This window comes from Eptatretus burgeri, chromosome 18 (assembly GCF_056783735.1).
Source record: "Eptatretus burgeri isolate ZD-2024b chromosome 18, Ebu_testis_v1, whole genome shotgun sequence".
In the NCBI taxonomy this organism is placed as follows: Eukaryota; Metazoa; Chordata; class Myxini; order Myxiniformes; family Myxinidae; genus Eptatretus; species Eptatretus burgeri.
This window is the reverse complement of record NC_140978.1, coordinates 21,667,836-21,689,778: the sequence shown is the minus strand read 5'-3', so window position 1 is coordinate 21,689,778 and position 21,943 is coordinate 21,667,836. Positions and strand designations below refer to the sequence as shown.

General features: G+C 45.2%; 1 protein-coding gene across 2 annotated transcripts in view; it reads right to left on the bottom strand.

The window, feature by feature from the left end:
* Positions 1-15,302, bottom strand: part of LOC147008714 (SRSF protein kinase 3-like) — a 126,815-nt gene extending 111,513 nt beyond the window's left edge. Inside the window, exons 1-3 of one of the 2 annotated variants that reach the window (XM_085863919.1) lie at positions 15,157-15,302; positions 13,180-13,258; positions 12,394-12,735 (exon numbers count right to left, since the gene is read on the bottom strand). In XM_085863919.1, the coding sequence (XP_085720045.1) occupies positions 12,394-12,464 (71 nt within the window). In that variant the 5' untranslated portion in view covers positions 12,465-12,735; positions 13,180-13,258; positions 15,157-15,302. The remainder of the gene's footprint in view (positions 1-12,393; positions 12,736-13,179; positions 13,259-15,156) is intronic. The other variant, XM_085863920.1, reaches the window with a different exon arrangement.
* Positions 15,303-21,943: the final 6,641 nt, after the last annotated feature.

Below are 21,943 nucleotides of genomic sequence, written 5' to 3'. Positions count from 1 at the left end.
GGTATGTCTGCATCAGCTTTGCATATCTGGGATTTTCTCCCATTCTTCCTTGTAGATTTTCTCTGTCCAGTTGGATGGGGAGTGTTGGTGAACAGCAATCTTTAAGTCTTTCCACAGATGCTCAATGGGATTCCAGTCTGGGCTCTGGCTGGGCCTCTCAAGAACTTTCATGTTCTTGTTCTGAAGCCATTCCAGTGTTGCTTTGTCTGTATGCGTGGGGTCATTGACCTGTTGGAATGTAAATCTTCACCACAGTCTGAGGTCTTTTGCACTCTGAAGCAGGTTCTCCTCAAGGATTTGCCTGTATTTGGTTACATTCATTGTTCCCTTTATCCTTAAATGTCTTCCAGTCCCTGCCACTGAAAAGCATCCCCATAGACTGATGCTGCCATGGAATGCTTCACGGAAGGAATGGTGTTCGATGGGTGATGAACTTTGCTCGGTTTCTGCCAGACGTAGCACTTTGCCTTCAGGCCAGAGGTCAATTTTCATTTCATCAGACCACAGAATCTTTGGCCTTGTGCTTTCAGTCTTTCACATGACTTTTCGAAAACTCCAGGTGTGCTGTCATGTGCCTTTTTTCAGGAGTGGCTTCCGTCTGGCCACTCTCTCATAAAGCCTCGATTTGTGAAGTTCTGCAGAGACAGTTGGCCTTCCAGCAGGTTCTCCCATCTCAACCAAGGAACTCTGTAGTTCTGTCAGAGTGGTCATTGGGTTCTTGGTCACCTCCCTGACCAAGGTCTTTCTTGCCTGGTTTCTCAGTTTGGTGGGGAGGCCAGCTCTTGGAAGAGTCTGGGTAGTTCCATGTTCTTTCCATTTCCTAATGATGGAGCCCACTGAGCTCTTGGGAACTTTCAACACTCGAGAAATTGTTTTATACCCTTCCCCAGATCCATGCCTCCTGACAATTTTATCTCGGAGTTCTATGGACAGTTCCTCGGCCTTCATGCTGGAGTTTCTGCTCTGTCATGCAGTGTCAACTGTGGGACCTTACAGAGAAAGTTTGTTTCTTTCTAAATCATGTGCAATCAATTTAATTGGCCACAGGTGGACTCCAATCAAGTTGTCAAGAAATCTCAAGGATGATCAAAGGAAATTGGATGCGCCTGATCTCAATTTGGAGTGCCATAGCAAAGGCGTTGAATATTTATTGATGCAAGACATTTCACGTTTTCATTTTAAATTAATTTGTAAAAATTTCTCAAAAAAACATTCCACATTTACATTATGGCGTATTATGTGTCGATCAGTCCCGGTGTGTACCCCGGTCAGAATAGGCACACCGTATCCCTGCGCGTCGTAAGAGGCGACTAAAAGGGTTGGCGTCAGGAAGGGCATCTGGCCATAAAAACATCGCCTCAAAAGGAAACCCTGAGGAGTACAACTGATGGGCAGGGTACCGCCCGAAGTACCCCGTGGGGGTTCTCACCCCCTCTCATTAAAACTCAAGGTGGGGAACCCGATCGAAGCAAGGGAGGAAATTTTCCCATTTATGATGAACAATCGTCTGATGCTCCACATGGAGATCGGTTTCTGAGGTTTGGTACATGGAATGTAGGGACAATGACAGGGAGACCTGGAGAAGTGGTTGAAACATTGGTCAGAAGAAGAGTGGACATATGTTGTGTGCAGGAGACACGGTGGAAGGGAAGTGGTGTGAGAATGGTGAAGGGTAGGCAGGGGCAGAAGTACAAGTTTATGTGGCAAGGGTGCCTGGAAGGCGTGCATGGTGTTGGTGTCATGTTTTCTGAGGAGTTTGTAGACAGTGTAGTGAGTGTGACTAGAGTGAGTGAAAGGTTGATGATGGTGAGAATCGTGATTGGAAAGCTCTTGATGAACGTCATCTCGGGATATGCCCCGCAGGTCGGTCTAAGCGATGAAGAGAAGAACATGTTCTGGTGTGCGATGGAGAAGTTGATGGAAAATGTGAAAGATGAGGAAGTTGTTGTGGTTGGAGGAGACTTGAATGGACATGTGGGAAGGAGTCCAGACGGTTTTGAGGGAGTCCATGGGGGTTACGGATATGGTGTGAGAAATGGTGAAGGTGAAAGGATCTTGGAGTTTGCTGATGGAGCTGATTTGTTGCTCTGTAATACTCAATTCCAGAAAGCGGATAATAAGCTTATTACATACACATCAGGTGGGTCGACGACAACCATTGACTACCTGATGGTGCGTCAGCGAGATAGGGGAAACCTCCGGGACACTAAGGTGATCCCAGGGGAGGAGACTGTTTCGCAGCACCACCTGGTTGTCTGCGATATAAGGGTGAAAGGTGCAAGGAGAATTCGGCGGGTAAAGTACCAACCGAGGATGAAGGTGTAGAGGTTGAAAGAGGCGACAGTGAAGGAAGCATTAAGAGAGAGGCTGAGTATGGTTGAAGATGATGTGGTTGAGCTTGAAAGTGGTTGGATGTCAATGAAAGATAGTCTATTGGGAGCCGTTGGTGAGGTATGTGGATGGACAAAAGGACCACTGAGGCACTCGGAAACATGGTGGTGGGATGATGAAGTTGGAAAGACGATTGAAGAGAAGAGAAAGAAGTTCAAGGAATGGCAAAAGGCAAAGGATACGGTGGAAGAAGAGGCAGCACATGAAAGTTATAACGAAGCCAAGAAGGCTGCAAAGAAAGAGGTTTCAAAGGCGCAGGAGGCCCATAGGAAAATGTTCGGAGAACGTTTGGATTCGGAGGAGGGTAAGAGAGCGGTATTCAGGATTGCAACGAGAGAGAGAGAGAGAGAGAGAGAGAGAGAGAGAGAGAGAGAGAGAGAGAGAGAAGGAGGAGAGAGAAGAAGGAGGAGAGAGAAGAAGAAGGAGAGAGAAGAAGAAGGAGAGAGAGAAGAAGAAGGAGAGAGAGAAGAAGAAGGAGAGAGAGAAGAAGAAGGAGAGAGAGGAGAGAGAGAGAGAGAGAGAGAGAGAGAGAAGAAGAAGGAGAGAGAGAAGAAGAAGGAGAGAGAGAAGAAGGAGAGAGAGAGAAGAAGGAGAGAGAGAAGAAGAAGGAGAGAGAGAAGAAGAAGGAGAGAGAGAAGAAGAAGGAGAGAGAGAGAAGAAGAAGGAGAGAGAGAAGAAGAAGGAGAGAGAGAAGAAGAAGGAGAGAGAGAAGAAGAAGGAGAGAGAGAAGAAGAAGGAGAGAGAGAGAAGAAGGAGAGAGAGAAGAAGAAGGAGAGAGAGAAGAAGAAGGAGAGAGAGAAGAAGAGAGAGAGAAGAAGAAGGAGAGAGAGAAGAAGAAGGAGAGAGAGAAGAAGAAGGAGAGAGAGAAGAAGAAGGAGAGAGAGAAGAAGAAGGAGAGAGAGAAGAAGAAGGAGAGAGAGAAGAAGAAGGAGAGAGAGAAGAAGGAGAGAGAGAGAGAAGAAGGAGAGAGAGAAGAAGAAGGAGAGAGAGAAGAAGAAGGAGAGAGAGAAGAAGAAGGAGAGAGAGAAGAAGAAGGAGAGAGAGAAGAAGAAGGAGAGAGAGAAGAAGAAGGAGAGAGAGAAGAAGAAGGAGAGAGAGAAGAAGAAGGAGAGAGAGAAGAAGAAGGAGAGAGAGAAGAAGAAGGAGAGAGAGAAGAAGAAGGAGAGAGAGAAGAAGAAGGAGAGAGAGAAGAAGAAGGAGAGAGAGAAGAAGAAGGAGAGAGAGAAGAAGAAGGAGAGAGAGAAGAAGAAGGAGAGAGAGAAGAAGAAGGAGAGAGAGAAGAAGAAGGAGAGAGAGAAGAAGAAGGAGAGAGAGAAGAAGAAGGAGAGAGAGAAGAAGAAGGAGAGAGAGAAGAAGAAGGAGAGAGAGAAGAAGAAGAGAGAGAGAGAAGAAGAAGGAGAGAGAGAAGAAGAAGGAGAGAGAGAAGAAGAAGGAGAGAGAGAGAAGAAGAAGGAGAGAGAGAAGAAGAAGGAGAGAGAGAGAAGAAGAAGGAGAGAGAGAAGAAGAAGGAGAGAGAGAGAAGAAGAAGGAGAGAGAAGAAGAAGGAGAGAGAGAGAAGAAGAAGGAGAGAGAGAAGAAGAAGGAGAGAGAGAGAAGAAGAAGGAGAGAGAGAAGAAGAAGGAGAGAGAGAGAAGAAGAAGGAGAGAGAGAAGAAGAAGGAGAGAGAGAAGAAGAAGGAGAGAGAGAGAAGAAGGAGAGAGAGAGAAGAAGAAGGAGAGAGAGAAGAAGAAGGAGAGAGAGAGAAGAAGAAGGAGAGAGAAGAAGAAGGAGAGAGAGAAGAAGAAGGAGAGAGAGAAGAAGAAGGAGAGAGAGAGAAGAAGAAGGAGAGAGAGAAGAAGAAGGAGAGAGAGAAGAAGAAGGAGAGAGAGAAGAAGAAGGAGAGAGAGAGAAGAAGAAGGAGAGAGAGAAGAAGAAGGAGAGAGAGAGAAGAAGAAGGAGAGAGAGAAGAAGAAGGAGAGAGAGAGAAGAAGAAGGAGAGAGAGAAGAAGAAGGAGAGAGAGAGAAGAAGAAGGAGAGAGAGAAGAAGAAGGAGAGAGAGAGAAGAAGAAGGAGAGAGAGAAGAAGAAGGAGAGAGAGAGAAGAAGAAGGAGAGAGAGAAGAAGAAGGAGAGAGAGAAGAAGAAGGAGAGAGAGAAGAAGAAGGAGAGAGAGAGAAGAAGGAGAGAGAGAAGAAGAAGGGAGAGAGAGAGAAGAAGAAGAGAGAGAGAAGAAGAAGGAGAGAGAGAGAAGAAGAAGGAGAGAGAGAAGAAGAAGGAGAGAGAGAGAAGAAGAAGGAGAGAGAGAAGAAGAAGGAGAGAGACAGAAGAAGAAGGAGAGAGAGAAGAAGAAGGAGAGAGAGAGAAGAAGAAGGAGAGAGAGAAGAAGAAGGAGAGAGAGAGAAGAAGAAGGAGAGAGAGAAGAAGAAGGAGAGAGAGAGAAGAAGAAGGAGAGAGAGAAGAAGAAGGAGAGAGAGAGAAGAAGAAGGAGAGAGAAGAAGAAGGAGAGAGAGAGAAGAAGAAGGAGAGAGAGAAGAAGAAGGAGAGAGAGAGAAGAAGAAGGAGAGAGAGAAGAAGAAGGAGAGAGAGAGAAGAAGAATGAGAGAGAGAAGAAGAAGGAGAGAGAGAGAAGAAGAAGGAGAGAGAGAAGAAGGAGAGAGAGAGAAGAAGAAGGAGAGAGAGAAGAGAGAGAGAGAGAGAAGAGAGAGAGAGAAGAAGAAGGAGAGAGAGAGAAGAAGAAGGAGAGAGAGAGAAGAAGAAGGAGAGAGAGAGAAGAAGGAGAGAGAGAAGAAGAAGGAGAGAGAGAAGAAGAAGGAGAGAGAGAGAAGAAGAAGGAGAGAGAGAAGAAGAAGGAGAGAGAGAGAAGAAGAAGGAGAGAGAGAAGAAGAAGGAGAGAGAGAGAAGAAGAAGGAGAGAGAGAAGAAGAAGGAGAGAGAGAAGAAGAAGGAGAGAGAGAAGAAGAAGGAGAGAGAGAGAAGAAGAAGGAGAGAGAGAAGAAGAAGGAGAGAGAGAGAAGAAGAAGGAGAGAGAGAAGAAGAAGGAGAGAGAGAAGAAGAAGGAGAGAGAGAAGAAGAAGGAGAGAGAGAGAAGAAGAAGGAGAGAGAGAAGAAGAAGGAGAGAGAGAGAAGAAGAAGGAGAGAGAGAGAAGAAGAAGGAGAGAGAGAAAGAAGGAGAGAGAGAGAAGAAGAAGGAGAGAGAGAAGAAGAAGGAGGAGAGAGAGAAGAAGAAGGAGAGAGAGAAGAAGAAGGAGAGAGAGAGAAGAAGAAGGAGAGAGAGAGAAGAAGAAGGAGAGAGAGAGAAGAAGAAGGAGAGAGAGAAGAAGAAGGAGAGAGAGAGAAGAAGAAGGAGAGAGAGAAGAAGAAGGAGAGAGAGAGAAGAAGAAGGAGAGAGAGAAGAAGAAGGAGAGAGAGAGAAGAAGAAGGAGAGAGAGAAGAAGGAGAGAGAGAAGAAGAAGGAGAGAGAGAGAAGAAGAAGGAGAGAGAGAAGAAGAAGGAGAGAGAGAGAAGAAGAAGGAGAGAGAGAAGAAGAAGGAGAGAGAGAAGAAGAAGGAGAGAGAGAAGAAGAAGGAGAGAGAGAGAAGAAGAAGGAGAGAGAGAGAAGAAGAAGGAGAGAGAGAGAAGAAGAAGGAGAGAGAGAAGAAGAAGGAGAGAGAGAGAAGAAGAAGGAGAGAGAGAAGAAGAAGGAGAGAGAGAGAAGAAGAAGGAGAGAGAGAGAAGAAGAAGAGAGAGAGAAGAAGAAGGAGAGAGAGAAGAAGAAGGAGAGAGAGAGAAGAAGAAGGAGAGAGAGAGAAGAAGAAGGAGAGAGAGAGAAGAAGAAGGAGAGAGAGAAGAAGAAGGAGAGAGAGAAGAAGAAGGAGAGAGAAAGAAGAAGGAGAGAGAGAAGAAGAAGGAGAGAGAGAAGAAGAAGGAGAGAGAGAAGAAGAAGGAGAGAGAGAAGAAGAAGGAGAGAGAGAAGAAGAAGGAGAGAGAGAAGAAGAAGGAGAGAGAGAAGAAGAAGGAGAGAGAGAAGAAGAAGAGAGAGAGAGAAGAAGGAGAGAGAGAAGAAGAAGGAGAGAGAGAAGAAGAAGAGAGAGAGAAGAAGAAGGAGAGAGAGAAGAAGAAGGAGAGAGAGAAGAAGAAGGAGAGAGAGAAGAAGAAGGAGAGAGAGAGAAGAAGGAGAGAGAGAAGAAGAAGGAGAGAGAGAAGAAGAAGAAGGAGAGAAGAAGAAGGAGAGAGAGAAGAAGAAGGAGAGAGAGAACAAGAAGGAGAGAGAGAAGAAGAAGGAGAGAGAGAAGAAGAAGGAGAGAGACAAGAACAAGGAGAGAGAGAAGAAGAGAGAGAGAAGAAGAAGGAGAGAGAAGAAGAAGGAGAGAGAGAAGAAGAAGGAGAGAGAGAAGAAGAAGGAGAGAGAGAAGAAGAAGGAGAGAGAGAAGAAGAAGGAGAGAGAAGAAGAAGGAGAGAGAGAAGAAGAAGGAGAGAGAGAAGAAGAAGGAGAGAGAGAAGAAGAAGGAGAGAGAGAAGAAGAAGGAGAGAGAGAAGAAGAAGGAGAGAGAGAAGAAGAAGGAGAGAGAGAAGAAGAAGGAGAGAGAGAAGAAGAAGGAGAGAGAGAAGAAGAAGGAGAGAGAGAAGAAGAAGGAGAGAGAGAAGAAGAAGGAGAGAGAGAAGAAGAAGGAGAGAGAGAAGAAGAAGGAGAGAGAGAAGAAGAAGGAGAGAGAGAAGAAGAAGGAGAGAGAGAAGAAGAAGGAGAGAGAGAAGAAGAAGGAGAGAGAGAAGAAGAAGGAGAGAGAGAAGAAGAAGGAGAGAGAGAAGAAGAGAGAGAGAAGAAGAAGGAGAGAGAGAAGAGAAGGAGAGAGAGAAGAAGAAGGAGAGAGAGAAGAGAAGGAGAGAGAGAAGAAGAAGGAGAGAGAGAAGAAGAAGGAGAGAGAGAAGAGAAGGAGAGAGAGAAGAGAAGGAGAGAGAGAAGAGAAGGAGAGAGAGAAGAGAAGGAGAGAGAGAAGAGAAGGAGAGAGAGAAGAGAAGGAGAGAGAGAAGAGAAGGAGAGAGAGAAGAGAAGGAGAGAGAGAAGAGAAGGAGAGAGAGAAGAGAAGAAGAGAGAGAAGAAGAAGGAGAGAGAGAAGAAGAAGGAGAGAGAGAAGAAGAAGGAGAGAGAGAAGAAGAAGGAGAGAGAGAAGAAGAAGGAGAGAGAGAAGAAGAAGGAGAGAGAGAAGAAGAAGGAGAGAGAGAAGAAGAAGGAGAGAGAGAAGAAGAAGGAGAGAGAAGAAGAAGAGAGAGAGAGAGAGAAGAAGGAGAGAGAGAAGAAGAAGGAGAGAGAGAAGAAGAAGGAGAGAGAGAAGAAGAAGGAGAGAGAGAAGAAGAAGGAGAGAGAGAAGAAGAAGGAGAGAGAAGAAGAAGGAGAGAGAGAAGAAGAAGGAGAGAGAGAAGAAGAAGGAGAGAGAGAAGAAGAAGGAGAGAGAGAAGAAGAAGGAGAGAGAGAAGAAGAAGGAGAGAGAGAGAAGAAGAAGGAGAGAGAGAGAGAAGAAGAAGGAGAGAGAGAAGAAGAAGGAGAGAGAGAGAAGAAGAAGGAGAGAGAGAAGAAGAAGGAGAGAGAGAAGAAGAAGGAGAGAGAGAAGAAGAAGGAGAGAGAGAAGAAGAAGGAGAGAGAGAAGAAGAAGGAGAGAGAGAAGAAGAAGGAGAGAGAGAAGAAGAAGGAGAGAGAGAAGAAGAAGGAGAGAGAGAAGAAGAAGGAGAGAGAGAAGAAGAAGGAGAGAGAGAAGAAGAAGGAGAGAGAGAGAAGAAGAAGGAGAGAGAAGAAGAAGGAGAGGAAGAGAGAGAGAGAAGAAGAAGGAGAGAGAGAAGAAGAAGGAGAGAGAAGAAGAAGGAGAGAGAGAAGAAGAAGGAGAGAGAGAAGAAGAAGGAGAGAGAGAAGAAGAAGGAGACAGAGAAGAAGAAGGAGAGAGAGAAGAAGAAAGAGAGAGAAGAAGAAGGAGAGAGAGAAGAAGAAGGAGAGAGAGAAGAAGAAGGAGAGAGAAGAAGAAGGAGAGAGAGAAGAAGAAGAAGGAGAGAGAGAAGAAGAAGGAGAGAGAGAAGAAGAAGGAGAGAGAGAAGAAGAAGGAGAGAGAGAAGAAGAAGGAGAGAGAGAAGAAGAAGGAGAGAGAGAAGAAGAAGGGAGAGAGAGAATAGAAGATGAGAGAGAAGAAGAAGGAGAGAGAGAGAGAAGAAGGAGAGAGAGAAGAAGAAGGAGAGAGAGAAGAAGAAGGAGAGAGAAGAAGAAGGAGAGAGAGAAGAAGAAGGAGAGAGAGAAGAAGAAGGAGAGAGAGAAGAAGAAGGAAGGAGAGAGAAGAAGAAGGAGAGAGAGAAGAAGAAGGAGAGAGAGAAGAAGAAGGAGAGAGAGAAGAAGAAGGAGAGAGAGAAGAAGAAGGAGAGAGAGAGAGAGAGAGAAGAAAGAGAGAGAGAAGAAGAAGGAGAGAGAGAGAGAGAGAGAGAGAGAGAGAGAGAGAGAGAGAGAGAGAGAGAGAGAGAGAGAGAGAGAGAGAGAGAGAGAGAGAGAGAGAGAGAGAGAGAGAGAGAGAGAGAGAGAGAGAGAGAGAGAGAGAGAGAGAGGAAGAAGGAGAGAGAGAAGAAGAAGGAGAGAGAGAAGAAGAAGGAGAGAGAGAAGAAGAAGGAGAGAGAGAAGAAGGAGAGAGAGAAGAAGAAGGAGAGAGAGAAGAAGAAGAGAGAGAGAGAGAGAGAGAGAGAGAGAGAGAGAGAGAGAGAGAGAGAGAGAGAGAGAGAGAGAGAGAGAGAGAGAGAGAGAGAGAGAGAGAGAGAGAGAGAGAGAGAGAGAGAGAGAGAGAGAGAGAGAGAGAGAGAGAGAGAGAGAGAGAGAGAGAGAGAGAGAGAGAGAGAGAGAGAGAGAGAGAGAGAGAGAGAGAGATTTGATGTGACGGGGGTGAGTTGCTTGAAGGATGAAGTGGGACAAATCGTTGTGGATTCAGATGGAATTAAAGGAAGATGGAAGAGATATATGGAAAGGCTGTTGAATGTAGAAAATGAATGGGATAGCAACTTCGAGAGTAACCCAGTTTTAGGACCAGCAGAGAAGATAACTGAGAAGGAAGTTGAGGAAGCTATAAGAGCAGCAATGAAGAGTAGAAAAGCAGGAGGGCTGACGGGAGTTGTGGGAGATATGTTGAAGGCAGCGGGAAGTTGGGGTGTGAAGAGAATGACAGAGATCTGTAATCTGGTGGTGAAAGAAGGCCGCATTCCAGTGGATTGGGAACTGAGTACCCTCGTCCCTCTGTACAAGGGGAAAGGTGACCCTCTGGACTGTGGCTCTTATAGAGCAATAAAGTTATTGGAGCATGGAATGAAGGTATTGGAAAGGGTGTTGGAGAAGAGGATAAAGAAGAAGGTAAAGATTGACGAAATGCAGTTTGGATTTATGCCAGGAAGAGGAACGACAGATGCAATTTTTATTGTAAGGCAGTTGCAGAAGAAGTACATGGAGAAGAGGAAGAAGTTGTTTTTTGGGTTTGTTGATCTTGAGAAAGCATTTGATAGGGTACCACGTGAAGTTATGACATGGGCAGTGAGGAAGTTAGGAGTGGAGGAATGGTTGATCAGAGTAGTGATGGCCATGTACGAGAGAGCACGCACAGCTGTAAGGACGAAGGATGGGAACAGTGGTGAGTTTGAGGTGAGGGTAGGAGTGCACCAGGGGTCGGTACTAAGTCCACTTCTATTTGTAGTTGTGATGGAGCTGGTGGCTCGGAGGGTAAAGGAGGGTTTACCGTGGGAGCTGCTGTATGCAGATGATCTGGTGTTGATTGCAGAGAGTATGGATGGACTGAAGGAGAAGATGAACAAGTGGAAGGAATGTATGGAGGCAAAAGGTTTGAAGGTGAATATCGGAAAGACGAAGGTGATGGCAAGTGGTAAAGCATGTGGTGAGGTGGAAAGGACTGGGAAGTGGCCGTGTGCTGTGTGCAGGAAGGGTGTCGGAGTGAACTCCATTCAGTGTACAATGTGTGCTGAATGGGTTCATCGAAAATGTAGTGGGGTGAGAGGGTCAATAACCAGTGTGGCAGCTACATTCAAGTGTAAGGTGTGCATCGAGGGAGCAGCAGATGAAGGAATTGTTGAGTTGGATCTTGGAGATGGTGTGAAGCTGGAAGGTGTGAAAACATTTTGCTATCTCGGAGACATGCTGAATGGAGAAGGTGGATCAGACTCTTCGACGGTTGCCAGAGTGAGATGTGCATGGAGGAAGTTTCGGGAACTGAGTGGCGTGCTGACGAAGAGGGGAGTGTCGTTGAAGCTGAAGGGAAAGGTGTATGCAACATGTGTGAGGAGTACGATGATTTATGGGAGTGAGACATGGGTACTGAACATGGAGCAGCAACAAAGGTTGGAAAGGGTGGAAATGCGAATGGTTCGGTGGATGTGTGGAGTATCGTTGAGAGAGGAAGACAAATGATGACTTGCGGAAGATGATGGGAATCGAGTCTGTGATGGAGGTTGTGAAGAGAAACAGGTTGAGATGGTTGGGTCATGTGTTGAGGAAGGATGAAAGTGACTGGGCGAGAGGAGTGTTGGAAATGAGTGTAGTCGGAAGTAGAGGACGGGGAAGACCGAGAAAAACTTGGCTAAAGGTGGTAGAAGAAGAAATGTGGGCAAGGGGATTAAGAAGGGGAGATGCAGAAAACAGGGTAAAGTGGAGAAGATTGTCATGGGGCCCGCAAGGCTAACCCCCGCTTTAGCGGGGAAAATTGCCTTTAAATGCTTGTGTGTGTGTGTGTGTGTGTGTGTGTGTGTGTGTGTGTGTGTGTGTGTGTGTGTGTGTGTGTGTGTGTGTGTGTGTGTGTGTGTGTGTGTGTGTGTGTGTGTAGATCAGTGACAAAAAAAACTCAATTTAATCCATTTTAAATTCAGGTTGTAACACAACAAAATGTGAAAAAGTCAAGGGTTGTGAATACTTTCTGAAGGCACTGTGTGGATGTGCAAGGGCTTGCACATATACAGGAAGTCCTGACTTAATTGTCCCAGTTAACATTGTTAACATTACTAAGTCGCTGATCTATCAGGGAACACTCGTTTAAAGTCGTTCAACATTCCGTTATAAAGTCGCTTTACCTCTAATTTAGTACCAAATTAATGGTTTTGTTCGTTTTAATAAAGCTACAGTATAAGCCATACTGTAAATACCGGTGTATAAGCCATACCTTAAATACTGGTACATAAGCCACCCAGAGTACGTACAGTATCGGCCTTGTATACACCAAGCTGTGCCTTGATAGCATCTGTGGGTCCTGAGTTGATGTTACTCAGGTGTGCATGAATGATGTGTGGAGGGAATTGTGGTCTTAATGTGTCAATGAATTTAAAGATGACCTTGCCATGAAGAAAGTTATCCAATGCTTGGCCAATAAAGTGGATTTTGATGATGTGGAAGAAGCCGACGTTACACAACCTCTGCAATCAAACGGAGTTCTCGAGATTATGAGAAAAAAAAGCAACGAGAGATGATATTCAATTGCTTGTTTAAAATTATTCAAAACTTATTCTGGATGTGGAAATAATGTCTTTTGGCTGATGATCAAAATTTTCCCCTGGAACATAACCACACACACACACACACACACACACACACACACACACACACACACACACACACACACACACACACACACACACACACACACACACACACACACACACACACACACACACACACACACACACACACACACCTTGTCTATATTGGATTCACTTAAAGTCACACTTTTCAAGAATGTAACCGCAACGTTGAGTGAGGACTGACTGTATAATCACATGCAGGATGAGGACATTAGGAGACATCAATGTAGTTTGACATGTATTACAAGTAGACGGTGAACAAAGCTACATCATATATCTATATGGGAGTTGAACCTGGAATCCCAGCATTATGAGGTCAGTGTTCAGATGGAAATGCTTAACTGGCCAGCCCAATGTTGAGGAAATCGTTAAATATCTCCCCTAATGTACTTTTTTTTTTAAAAAAAAGAAGCTTCCTCGCAATGAGAGAGAGATAAAGTCAACTGATGTACTCACCTTTGCTGTTTCCGATGTTTCAGGAACCGAAGTCCAGTTGATGAGAAAAACGGAATGTTTTGAAAGGACATTGCTCCTCATCGACTATGGGCCCGCAGTCTCATTCAGCAGCTCTGTGTGTCCTTCTCTAGCCAAGTTAATGATGTGTGACGATCACTTCCTGAGCCTTTTCCCAATTTGACGACTTCATTCCTCATCTGAACAAGCAAGTGAATGCTGGGCCGATGAAGGTGGGGAATGAGTCAGAGTGCACAGAACTTCACTACTTCATCGAATTAGCACGGCCAAGTAGGTTGGGTTGCAGTGGAGCCAGAGGTGAAAATTGAGTTTTGGAGGAGAAGGCTGTGGGACGAGGGTGTGAAAAAGGCGGGAGCAAAGGTGTCAAAATGTGCAAGCAGGGGAACAGAGCTCCCAACATCTCTCAACCTCAGATATATTTGCCTTACAACTCTTGCTGCAGTGTTTACAAACTGGCATTGTTCTGCTTTCCTTGTCACGTGGGAAATATTTATATGCCCCCCTCCCCGCACACACACACACACACACACACACACACACACACACACACACACACGCACGCACACACACACACACACACACACACACACACACACACACACACACACACACACACACACACACACACACACACACACACACACACACACACACACACACACACACACACACACACACACACACACACATCTCTTTGCTGTTAATGAGCAGCTGCAGATGTCATGGGGTCTCATTCATATTGGGCTGGTAACCATATGCCTTGTTTACCATTTTCTTCAATCTCCCATGTCCTCAACTTTTGCCTGTTCTCCAGACTACATCATTGGATGCACCTGTCCTGAGTAACCTGTGGGAAAGGGAAAGCACATCAAGGAAAAAAAAAATCAGACAAGGTGAAAAACCTCTATTATTTCTCTTATCAAAAAAATGGCAAAACCCACGAGGTTTTTATCATACAAAGTCGAGGCTCGTGGGGGAGCTAGAACATAGAACGGATGACGATGTAACATAACAAAAGGAACAGTAAAAAGAGAGGGGGGGACACACAAACAGGAAGGTTGAAGGATAAAATATAGGAATAATAGGAGAAATGAGGGATGTGGGGAAGTATGCGGGCTAAGAGAGGACACAAATGGGTGGACAAGATGGATACAGATGCAAACTCTCAGGAAGTAAAAACTGTAAACTTGGAAAGACGGGAGAATGAACGAGGTTAGAAAGGATCATGGTTTTGGAGGTATGATGATCTGAGATGGTGGTTAACAGTTCTCTTGAGACCTGGATTGAAGAATGTGATTGAAGAGAACGTGGAAGTTAATTCCGCAGGTGAGAGTGGGGTGGGGTGATGCGACAAATCATGGAACGTTAGGAGCAGAGGGTGCAAGACCAGAAAGGAGGTGGTAGAAGACAGAGAGACCACCGACCTATCTGCGACGGGAAAGTGATAAGCTCAGAGACTCAGCTTCATCGTGGGAGATTCCAATGATCTTGAAAGCCTTGGTTTCCATGGTGTCAAGATGATCAAGGGGTGAGGCAGGGGCACCAGCCCAGAGAGGAGAGCAGTACTCCATCAAGCTGCAGATAAAGACCTCGTAGGTGTATAGGAGTTCAGGTGTGCCAAGGACGTACTTTTCACAACGGATGATGCCCAGGTGGAGACTGGGTTTAGAGGCCAACTTCAAAATGTAGTTTGCCCAAGAAAGATCATGGCTGATAACGAGACCCAAGAGTATGAATGACTGAACTTATTCAAGAGGATTGTTAAGAAATTAGGTGGGGGAGGAGTGGAGGTTGCCAGATGTTCTTTTTGGAGAGAGAGTGCGAGTGTGTGAGATTTGTCTGGATTGAAAGACATGTTCTAAATATTTGACAAGCTTGTGATTTTGTCAAGGTCTGAAGAGAGGCAAGAGTCTGCAGCCTGCCTGTCTAAAGGATGGGGGATGTCATGGCAGAGGGTGGAGTCATGCATCAGTAAAGAGATAAAGAGGATTTTCTCGAGTCAGAGAGATCATTGATGAAGATTAGTAATAGGACTGGGTCAAGAACTCTCCCTTGGAGCACTCCAGCCTTGACAGGGAGAGAAGATTAAAGGATTCCGTTGAGTGCCACACTTTGGCTACGAGAGTGGAGGAAGTCAGTGAGCCATGTGTGGAGTTGGCCTTGGATGACATAAGCAGAGAGTTTGGAGAGAATTGCAGGATGCCAGACTGTATCAAAAGGTCGAGATATTTCTGGAGAGACAGTCCTGATCCCATGTCTGATATTGAGGGCCTCCATCCATTTTAGGAGAGCAGAGCAGCATGTCCAAGGTGGAGTGACCTGGTCTATTCTGAATTGATGATCTGACATGAGACTGTTGGAGAAAAATATTTCACGAGTGGCACACTCCAAAATAAGAATTAATTAAAACCCACAAGGGAATTTAGTGATAAAATTCTTTATGCAGTTCGACATAATAAAGTGTTATTTTATCAGGAAAGCATACACATACAGTCACACACACACACACACACACACACACACACACACACACACACACACACACACACACACACACACACACACACACACACACACACACACACACACACACACACACACACACACACACACACACAAAATCGACCGAGATTATACATGCAGACAAACAGAAAGAGTGAGACAGATAGATAGGATGGATGTGATGCTAGAGGCTCAACAGCTGGTGTTTATTAGGAGGCAAGACGAGGTGAGTTGGTTTCTCACCATGATGTCGGAAGGTGAGCTCGAACAAATGAACAGGTGGTAGAGGGAGGGATAGCGAAGTGGATTGAAAACCATACTCGGGATTCTCACCAACATAGACAGGGGGAGTGATCCATGCGGCGTTGTTTTTTGTGTCTGAGCGATGGAATGGATGCTCTGGAGTGGGTGGGGGAGTTCTGGGGGATGGGGTGGGAGTGGTGGATGGACGAGAGAATGCCACGGACATGACACAGCGCCACTCTACGGCATACCGGGATGTGTACAGCACATTCGTGGTCACCTCGTTTTGTCGATTTTGACAGGATACAAATGAATCAATCAGACTATGGAATGGTCTGATTTTGGACAAGGAAATGGAATAGGATAAAGCATGAGCAGAAAAGGTTCACTGCCAAGATTTTTTTTTTAAAAGAAAAGTTTTTGTCATGCTCCTGAAATTCCAATAAATTTGCATTTCATGAAAATTTATAATCACCTTTTCTCTCTCAATCCTCGATCCTGCTCCTTCCACCCATCTTTTATCCGATACCACAATGTCGAGGAGGCTTTATGGCTTGCATTGTCAAAAGGTAAACTAAATGAACCCGTTTACTTCTTTCTTTTTACAGTATACATGTACAAATATTTTGTGTCGAATCTCACAATTCCCTCAAAATCATAATTGGGATCTCCCACAAGAAGTTGAGCGTCTCTGGGACTGCCACTTTCACATTACAGATAGGTTGGTGGCCTCTCTGTATTCCAGCAACAAATTTTTGGTTTTCCACCCTTTGCCCTCTCCTGGCCCTGTCCCACCAAGGTTTCTGCAGAGTTCACATGGTCTGCCAGTGACCCTATTCTTGTAAAACTCCCAAAAATGAAGGCTCACTGCTCACTACTCATTTGCTCCTCTCTTCTCTCACCTCTTATCTGGAACCAACTCTCCCAGTCTTTTCAGTCCAATTTTTCCATCCAAGACTTCAAGGCAGCTGTTCAGCACAACCTCAGGTCATCCCCAATCCATACTCATGATCTCTTCTACCCCAGGTAGGTAGGTACGGGAGCATGTGCCAGAGCAGCACGTCACAGCATTCACTTTCCGCCGGTACTCACGGGCCTCCGTCTGGCCATCCCCCAGGCATATGCCTGGCCCATCTCCTTGAGATGCTGATCAACCTGCAGCAACCACGAGGCACGTGGTTGGCCCATTGGTCTCCTCCACTCACGAGGCTTCCTCACTGAGAGAATATGGTGAGCAGGATCAGCGGTAGGAAAACGAGCCACATAGCCACACAGCTGCAGCTGATGCTCATAGACGATGCAGGTAACAAACTCTCATTTGAGTCTCTCTCAGCAACCACTCGTTGGACACAAAGTTCGACCAGATAGCCAAGGATTCTCTGAAGAGACCTGGTACCAAGGAAGATCCCTGGTCAGAGTCCAAGTCTCACATCCATAGAGCAAGACTGGAAGCACCAATAACCTGAAGATTCAGACTTTTGTCCTCTCGCACAGGTACCGGCAGCGCCACACCCCATGATCCAGTGAATCCATGACTCCCCAGGCCCGACTCAAACATCTACTGACCTCTGGCTCACACCCAGTAGAGACTTGAATATCACTGCCAAGGTAAGTGAATCTCTCTGCGACCTCAACATCCTCACCACAAACAGGTACAAACAAGATAGCAGCATCCAAGATGTCAATGAAAGACAGGATCTTAGTTTTGACCAAGGAAACCCATATTCCCAATGGCTCCGACTCCTCATTCAGCACCTCAAGGGCCCCCAAAAGGATATCCAGAGTCACCACAAAGATGACTGCATCATCTGCGAAATCAAGGTAAGAGATCTTGACATTCCCAAACGATGCACCGCAGCTTGATCTCTCCAACATGATATTTTATAAATCCTGCTGGGTGTCCATATCATACACCCTCCTCACCAGAAAACCTGGTGGAGGAGACGGTTTAGTCCCGACCAAGAAACAGCTTAGTACAGGTTTACATCATACCTGTATCAAGTCACAGATGTGATCTAGCCTGACCTGACAATTCTTCTTCCCCAAATGACCCTATTCCCAAGTGCCCTCTTTTTTCCAGGTTATTGCGATTTTTCCACTGCTCCCTCGCCTCTTCTTGCTTGTTCGTGATTGGCTGGTTTGTTCCTTTTCTGTTTCATCCCCACTTTCCCCCTTCCACTTCTTGTTGTGTTGCACTGAGTTTGTGTACAGCTTGATCACCCCCATGTGTCCTTCTACCCCCTCCCCTTGATTTCAATCTCACTTCTACTCTGCCATTGATGTTTTCCCCTTTCTATTCTGTTCTAGCTAATCCATGAACCTCGATCAAGTACTGTATCCAAAAAAAGAAAAGAAAAATATTCAAAAGTCTGTTTCATATATTGTTGTGGGGCGGGGCATCGGTGGCGATGAACAACCACGAGGTGGAGCAGTGGAGTCGTCTCCCACCGAACACCCGAAATTTAGGTCGTGACTCTTGGATAAGTCCGAGAGTTCACGGGTCCCTTAGCGGACCGTGGTCGCCAATATTTTGACGGCGTGGGGTAGGGTTAATTGCCTAATTTCAATGTACCTAAATACCCATGTCGTCCAACTACTGCGGAAAACCACACCCTCGATGGACCTCAGGTGGAATGGACCGCTTAGGCCTAAGTCACATTTGCTCTACGGCTAGGATACGGTGGCCGTACGCCCTCTGAATTGACAAACGTGCGGTGGCTGCAGTTTCTGCGTTGGCGTCAGGGTGGCCCTACGCCATTTGGCTATCTTTTTCAGGCCGTAGGGGTCGCTGTGGAATTCTAACCCGGAGTTATAACTTTTTCGGTCATCTCTTCGAGCATGACGTAATAATATGGGTGTCGTTGTCCTTCGATCCGTCCGTCCGTCCGTTCACAATGAAGTTGAAGTGGCAGATCTGGTCATTAATGATCCTGATAGAGGTCGATGAGACAAACACGATGGTATGACTTTCAAGGTCACCGAAGGTCAAGGTCAAGGTCATGAGGCCTTTGAAGTTGCAAAAATAAAGATTTTCAAATTCTATCTCCTCCGCCATTTCTCATGTGATCTTGAATTTGATTGCAGCATATGAATCTATGGGACAATATCTAAATTTGATCAGGCCGGATTTTCGATATTCACTTTCGTTTTCGTGTCACGTGACTTCAAAGTTGACAAAAATGCGAAAATGATGATTTTCAAAATCTATCTCCTCCTACATTTCTCAAGCGATCTTGTATTTGATTGTGGCATATGAATGTATGGGACAATATCTAAATTTGGTCAGGACGGATTTTTGAATTTCCCTTTCGTTTTCGCGTCACGTGACTTCAAAGTTTGCAAAAACTGCCCTACCTTCAGGAGGCTATATATTCTCTACTGGGCATGGTAAAAGTTAGTGAATGGTGTCAGTGCATAGCAGCTGACCTTGTCTTTCATGTCCATTTGAAAGAATACCGATATCTTCGAATACGTACATGTCACGTGACTTTGAATTTTGCGAAAACTGCTTCATGTAGTTGCAAAATGACGTTTTTCAAAATCTATCTCCTCCTACATTTCTTAAGTTATCTTGAATTTGATTGAGGCATATGAATCTGTGGGACAATATCTAGATTTGGTCAGGCCGGATTTTCAATATTCGCTTTCGTTTTCGCATCACGTGACTTCAAAGTTGTATAAAAATCCCTCCTGACCCGAGAACACGACACCCTAGTAACAGGAACTCATGCTTGTAAAGGTTGTTCTCGTGCTTGCTATTCGTTAACTCTCGGTTTGTGACTCCTATTATATAATCTGCCTGCCTGCCCATAGCATAGCTTTTTAGGTTCCCCCACTCATAGCCGAATGTCCCCACCAAATCAACAAATCGCCATAGGCCTAGGTCATAGAAGCTATCAGAATCGAAAAATATCGGATGGAATATCGTTATGTGTTTAATATACGCCAAAGTGCTGGAAAACAATCAAGAGATCTCCATTATTTTCCAGCACTTTGATAAACGCCATCCTTCTTTTGACACGAATATTGATTGGCAGCCGACACGACGGGACAGGTGTCCAGTCATATGAAGTTTTTTTACGGTGTTGTTGTGTTTTTGAAATTTCCGGGGTGTTTAGCACTGCTTCGTCAAATAATCGCCATGTGCTATTGCGATATTTCCGGTTTCCTTCTGCGTTTATCTTATGTCGTACACATATAAACATTATTCCTGCATATAGTGCACAGTCATCGGTTGCCTTAGTCATTGGTTGGTCCAGTGGAGTCCACTGGAATATTCTGAACTGAATGAACAGAACTGTGGATAGTAAGAGTGAGTAGTGTGGTGTCGTCAGTGTTGTTGTTGCACTTTTTATGAGAGATTGGACAACAAAAAGGCTAGGCCTACGTATCTACCCATCAAATCCACTGACTGACTGGTTTGTGTCGTAGTTGTCTGTCTGCCATTTGCTACTGTACCTACCTACTCTACTACATAGAGTGATAGTGATTATACCACCTACTTCTACGGACTCTTGGCCATCTACCTACTGGACATTATTTGACGGACTCGTTGGCATTAGTGCAGAGGGGAGTATAGTATATAAATTTGGTGATTGGTGTCCAGTAGACAGCTACAGCTGTGTGGTAAGTTAGGAAATAGACCCTATTCGGCTCTCGTTCGGAACACCGCAACACAACACTTTATTTTAACAGCTTGAAGGCTAGTTTTGGTTTTACCTTGTCGAGGATTATTTGTTAGTACAGATCGCCGAGTTTCAGCAACTTTGAGCTAGTGATAGAAGAGAAATTGACCAAAATTAAAGGCTGAAAATGCACTGCGCATGCTCAGATGTTGCGAACTCGGATGAGGAATAAGGTCTATTGGAGAGCTTTTCTTGCATTTGCTATTTCACTATTAATAAGGGTGTGCGGTTTGGTTATTTCTCGCAGAGATGACCGTCACTCCCGCACGGGAGTATTTTTTTCATTTCTACGTTCGCCGAAGCAATTCGACAAGCCGAAAAAAAAAAAACTGGTAAAAAAAAACAAAAAAAATGAACCCACTCGTTCCCGTCCGTCTGGCCACACGTTCGCTTTAGGGCCCCCCTGCGGTCGCCTTGAGACTACCTTGCGTCTGCCTTGAAAATTCTATGGCCGCTGCAGGGCCCCCTTAAGGTCACCATGCGACATCAAATCAAAGACCGTATGGCAACCCCACGTTTTCGGTCTCCACAATTTAAAATACCCCGTGCGGCTCCCCGAAAAATAAAAACATATGTGACTGCTACATTGTGTGACCGTGGAAATACTGCAGCCGCCGTATAATTGCTAGTGGCTGTAGATTTTGGAGACCCCACGGCCGCCGTGGCAAATGTGACTTTGGCCTTACCGAGCCCGATCCAGGTGTAAACCGAGCGGGGATTACCAAGATCCGTCGGTCCAAATGGCAACTTACCAATGGTCCAAACGCCTTGGGACGGAGTCTCAGTCTGAGGCGTTAGAGGCTCCGTTCACGCCTTCAGTCAAGAATACGTGGGCAATGGCGACCGGTCGAGTGTGGGTCGGTGGCGTTGTTGTAGTGGATGTAGTAGTAGTTATTGTTGTTGCTGTTGTAAAAGATGAAATAATCCTTACTAAAAAAATAACTCGTCGCACACACATGTAATTCCCATTAGACAGAAGGAAGGATTCTAACGATAAACACATACTTGTCGAAATAACTAAACTACGGGGACTCTGGCTGTGTGTGTGCAGATGGCTTCCAAATCCGTAGCAATATTACATCATTCTCACAAGTATAGCCATCAACAGGTTTGATAAAATGTTATTGCAGTAATGAAATAGGATTTAAAACTATGCAAAGGAATGTAGAGAGTTACCCGGATGGCCAAGAGGAATGCACACTCACTTATGAGCCGTCTCGCCTGGGTTTGAGTCTTGCCACAGCTATCAACTGTCATCTTGGTGTTTCACATGCAGGGCGACGCAGCACCTGTCTTTGGTGGACGCTAAAGATCCCAAGGTGTCTTTCACTTGAAGTGGGTGAGTTATTGCTCGTGGCCTGAACAAATGAGAAATTCTTGCCCTAACTGACTACTGCTGGGAAGGCAACGGCAAACTACCGGACATAACCAAAACACCTGATAGAAGTAAACTGTGCTGCTCTTCGTTTCAATTTGCAATATGTGTCTTTTGAAATAGCGTACGAATGCTAACGAGGCCTTTCTCGCATTCACTGTTGGCTGTAAACAATGTCGAAAACTCAAGACGCAATGACTTTGTTGTGACAATGAAGTGCCGTACTGTAATTAGCGGCAACGGTAATTGGGTGGATGTGGCAACACTGTATCTGAAGGACAATGGCTGGGGTTGACACGTATACCACGTACTCCGTGGAAAGTCATGCTGGAATAGTAATGGTATGTTATATACTATATGAGGAATAATGTACTCTGAGGAATGTAATTGGTATTAGAGTATGGAGTTTAACTTCGTTATTATGTGATGCGTATGTGGTATTTGCCTTCAGTATTATGTATACTAGTTGTTGTATTTTGTTATTCTTACCCTATGTATATTTATGTTGTTGTAGATATGCGTATGGGTTTTGTGAGAATAAAGCCGATCGAAAAGGTCTATTGTTGATTACTACAACAATAATTTATTCTCACAAAACTTACCCGGTTGGATTGGACCAGAAGAGCGCCAAGGCCTACACTGGAATGGAGCGTTTGCTGAGACCAGAGAGGCTGGATTCGGATCCCAGTTCACCCACGGTGGCACAAGAATGGAAACGCTGGTTAAA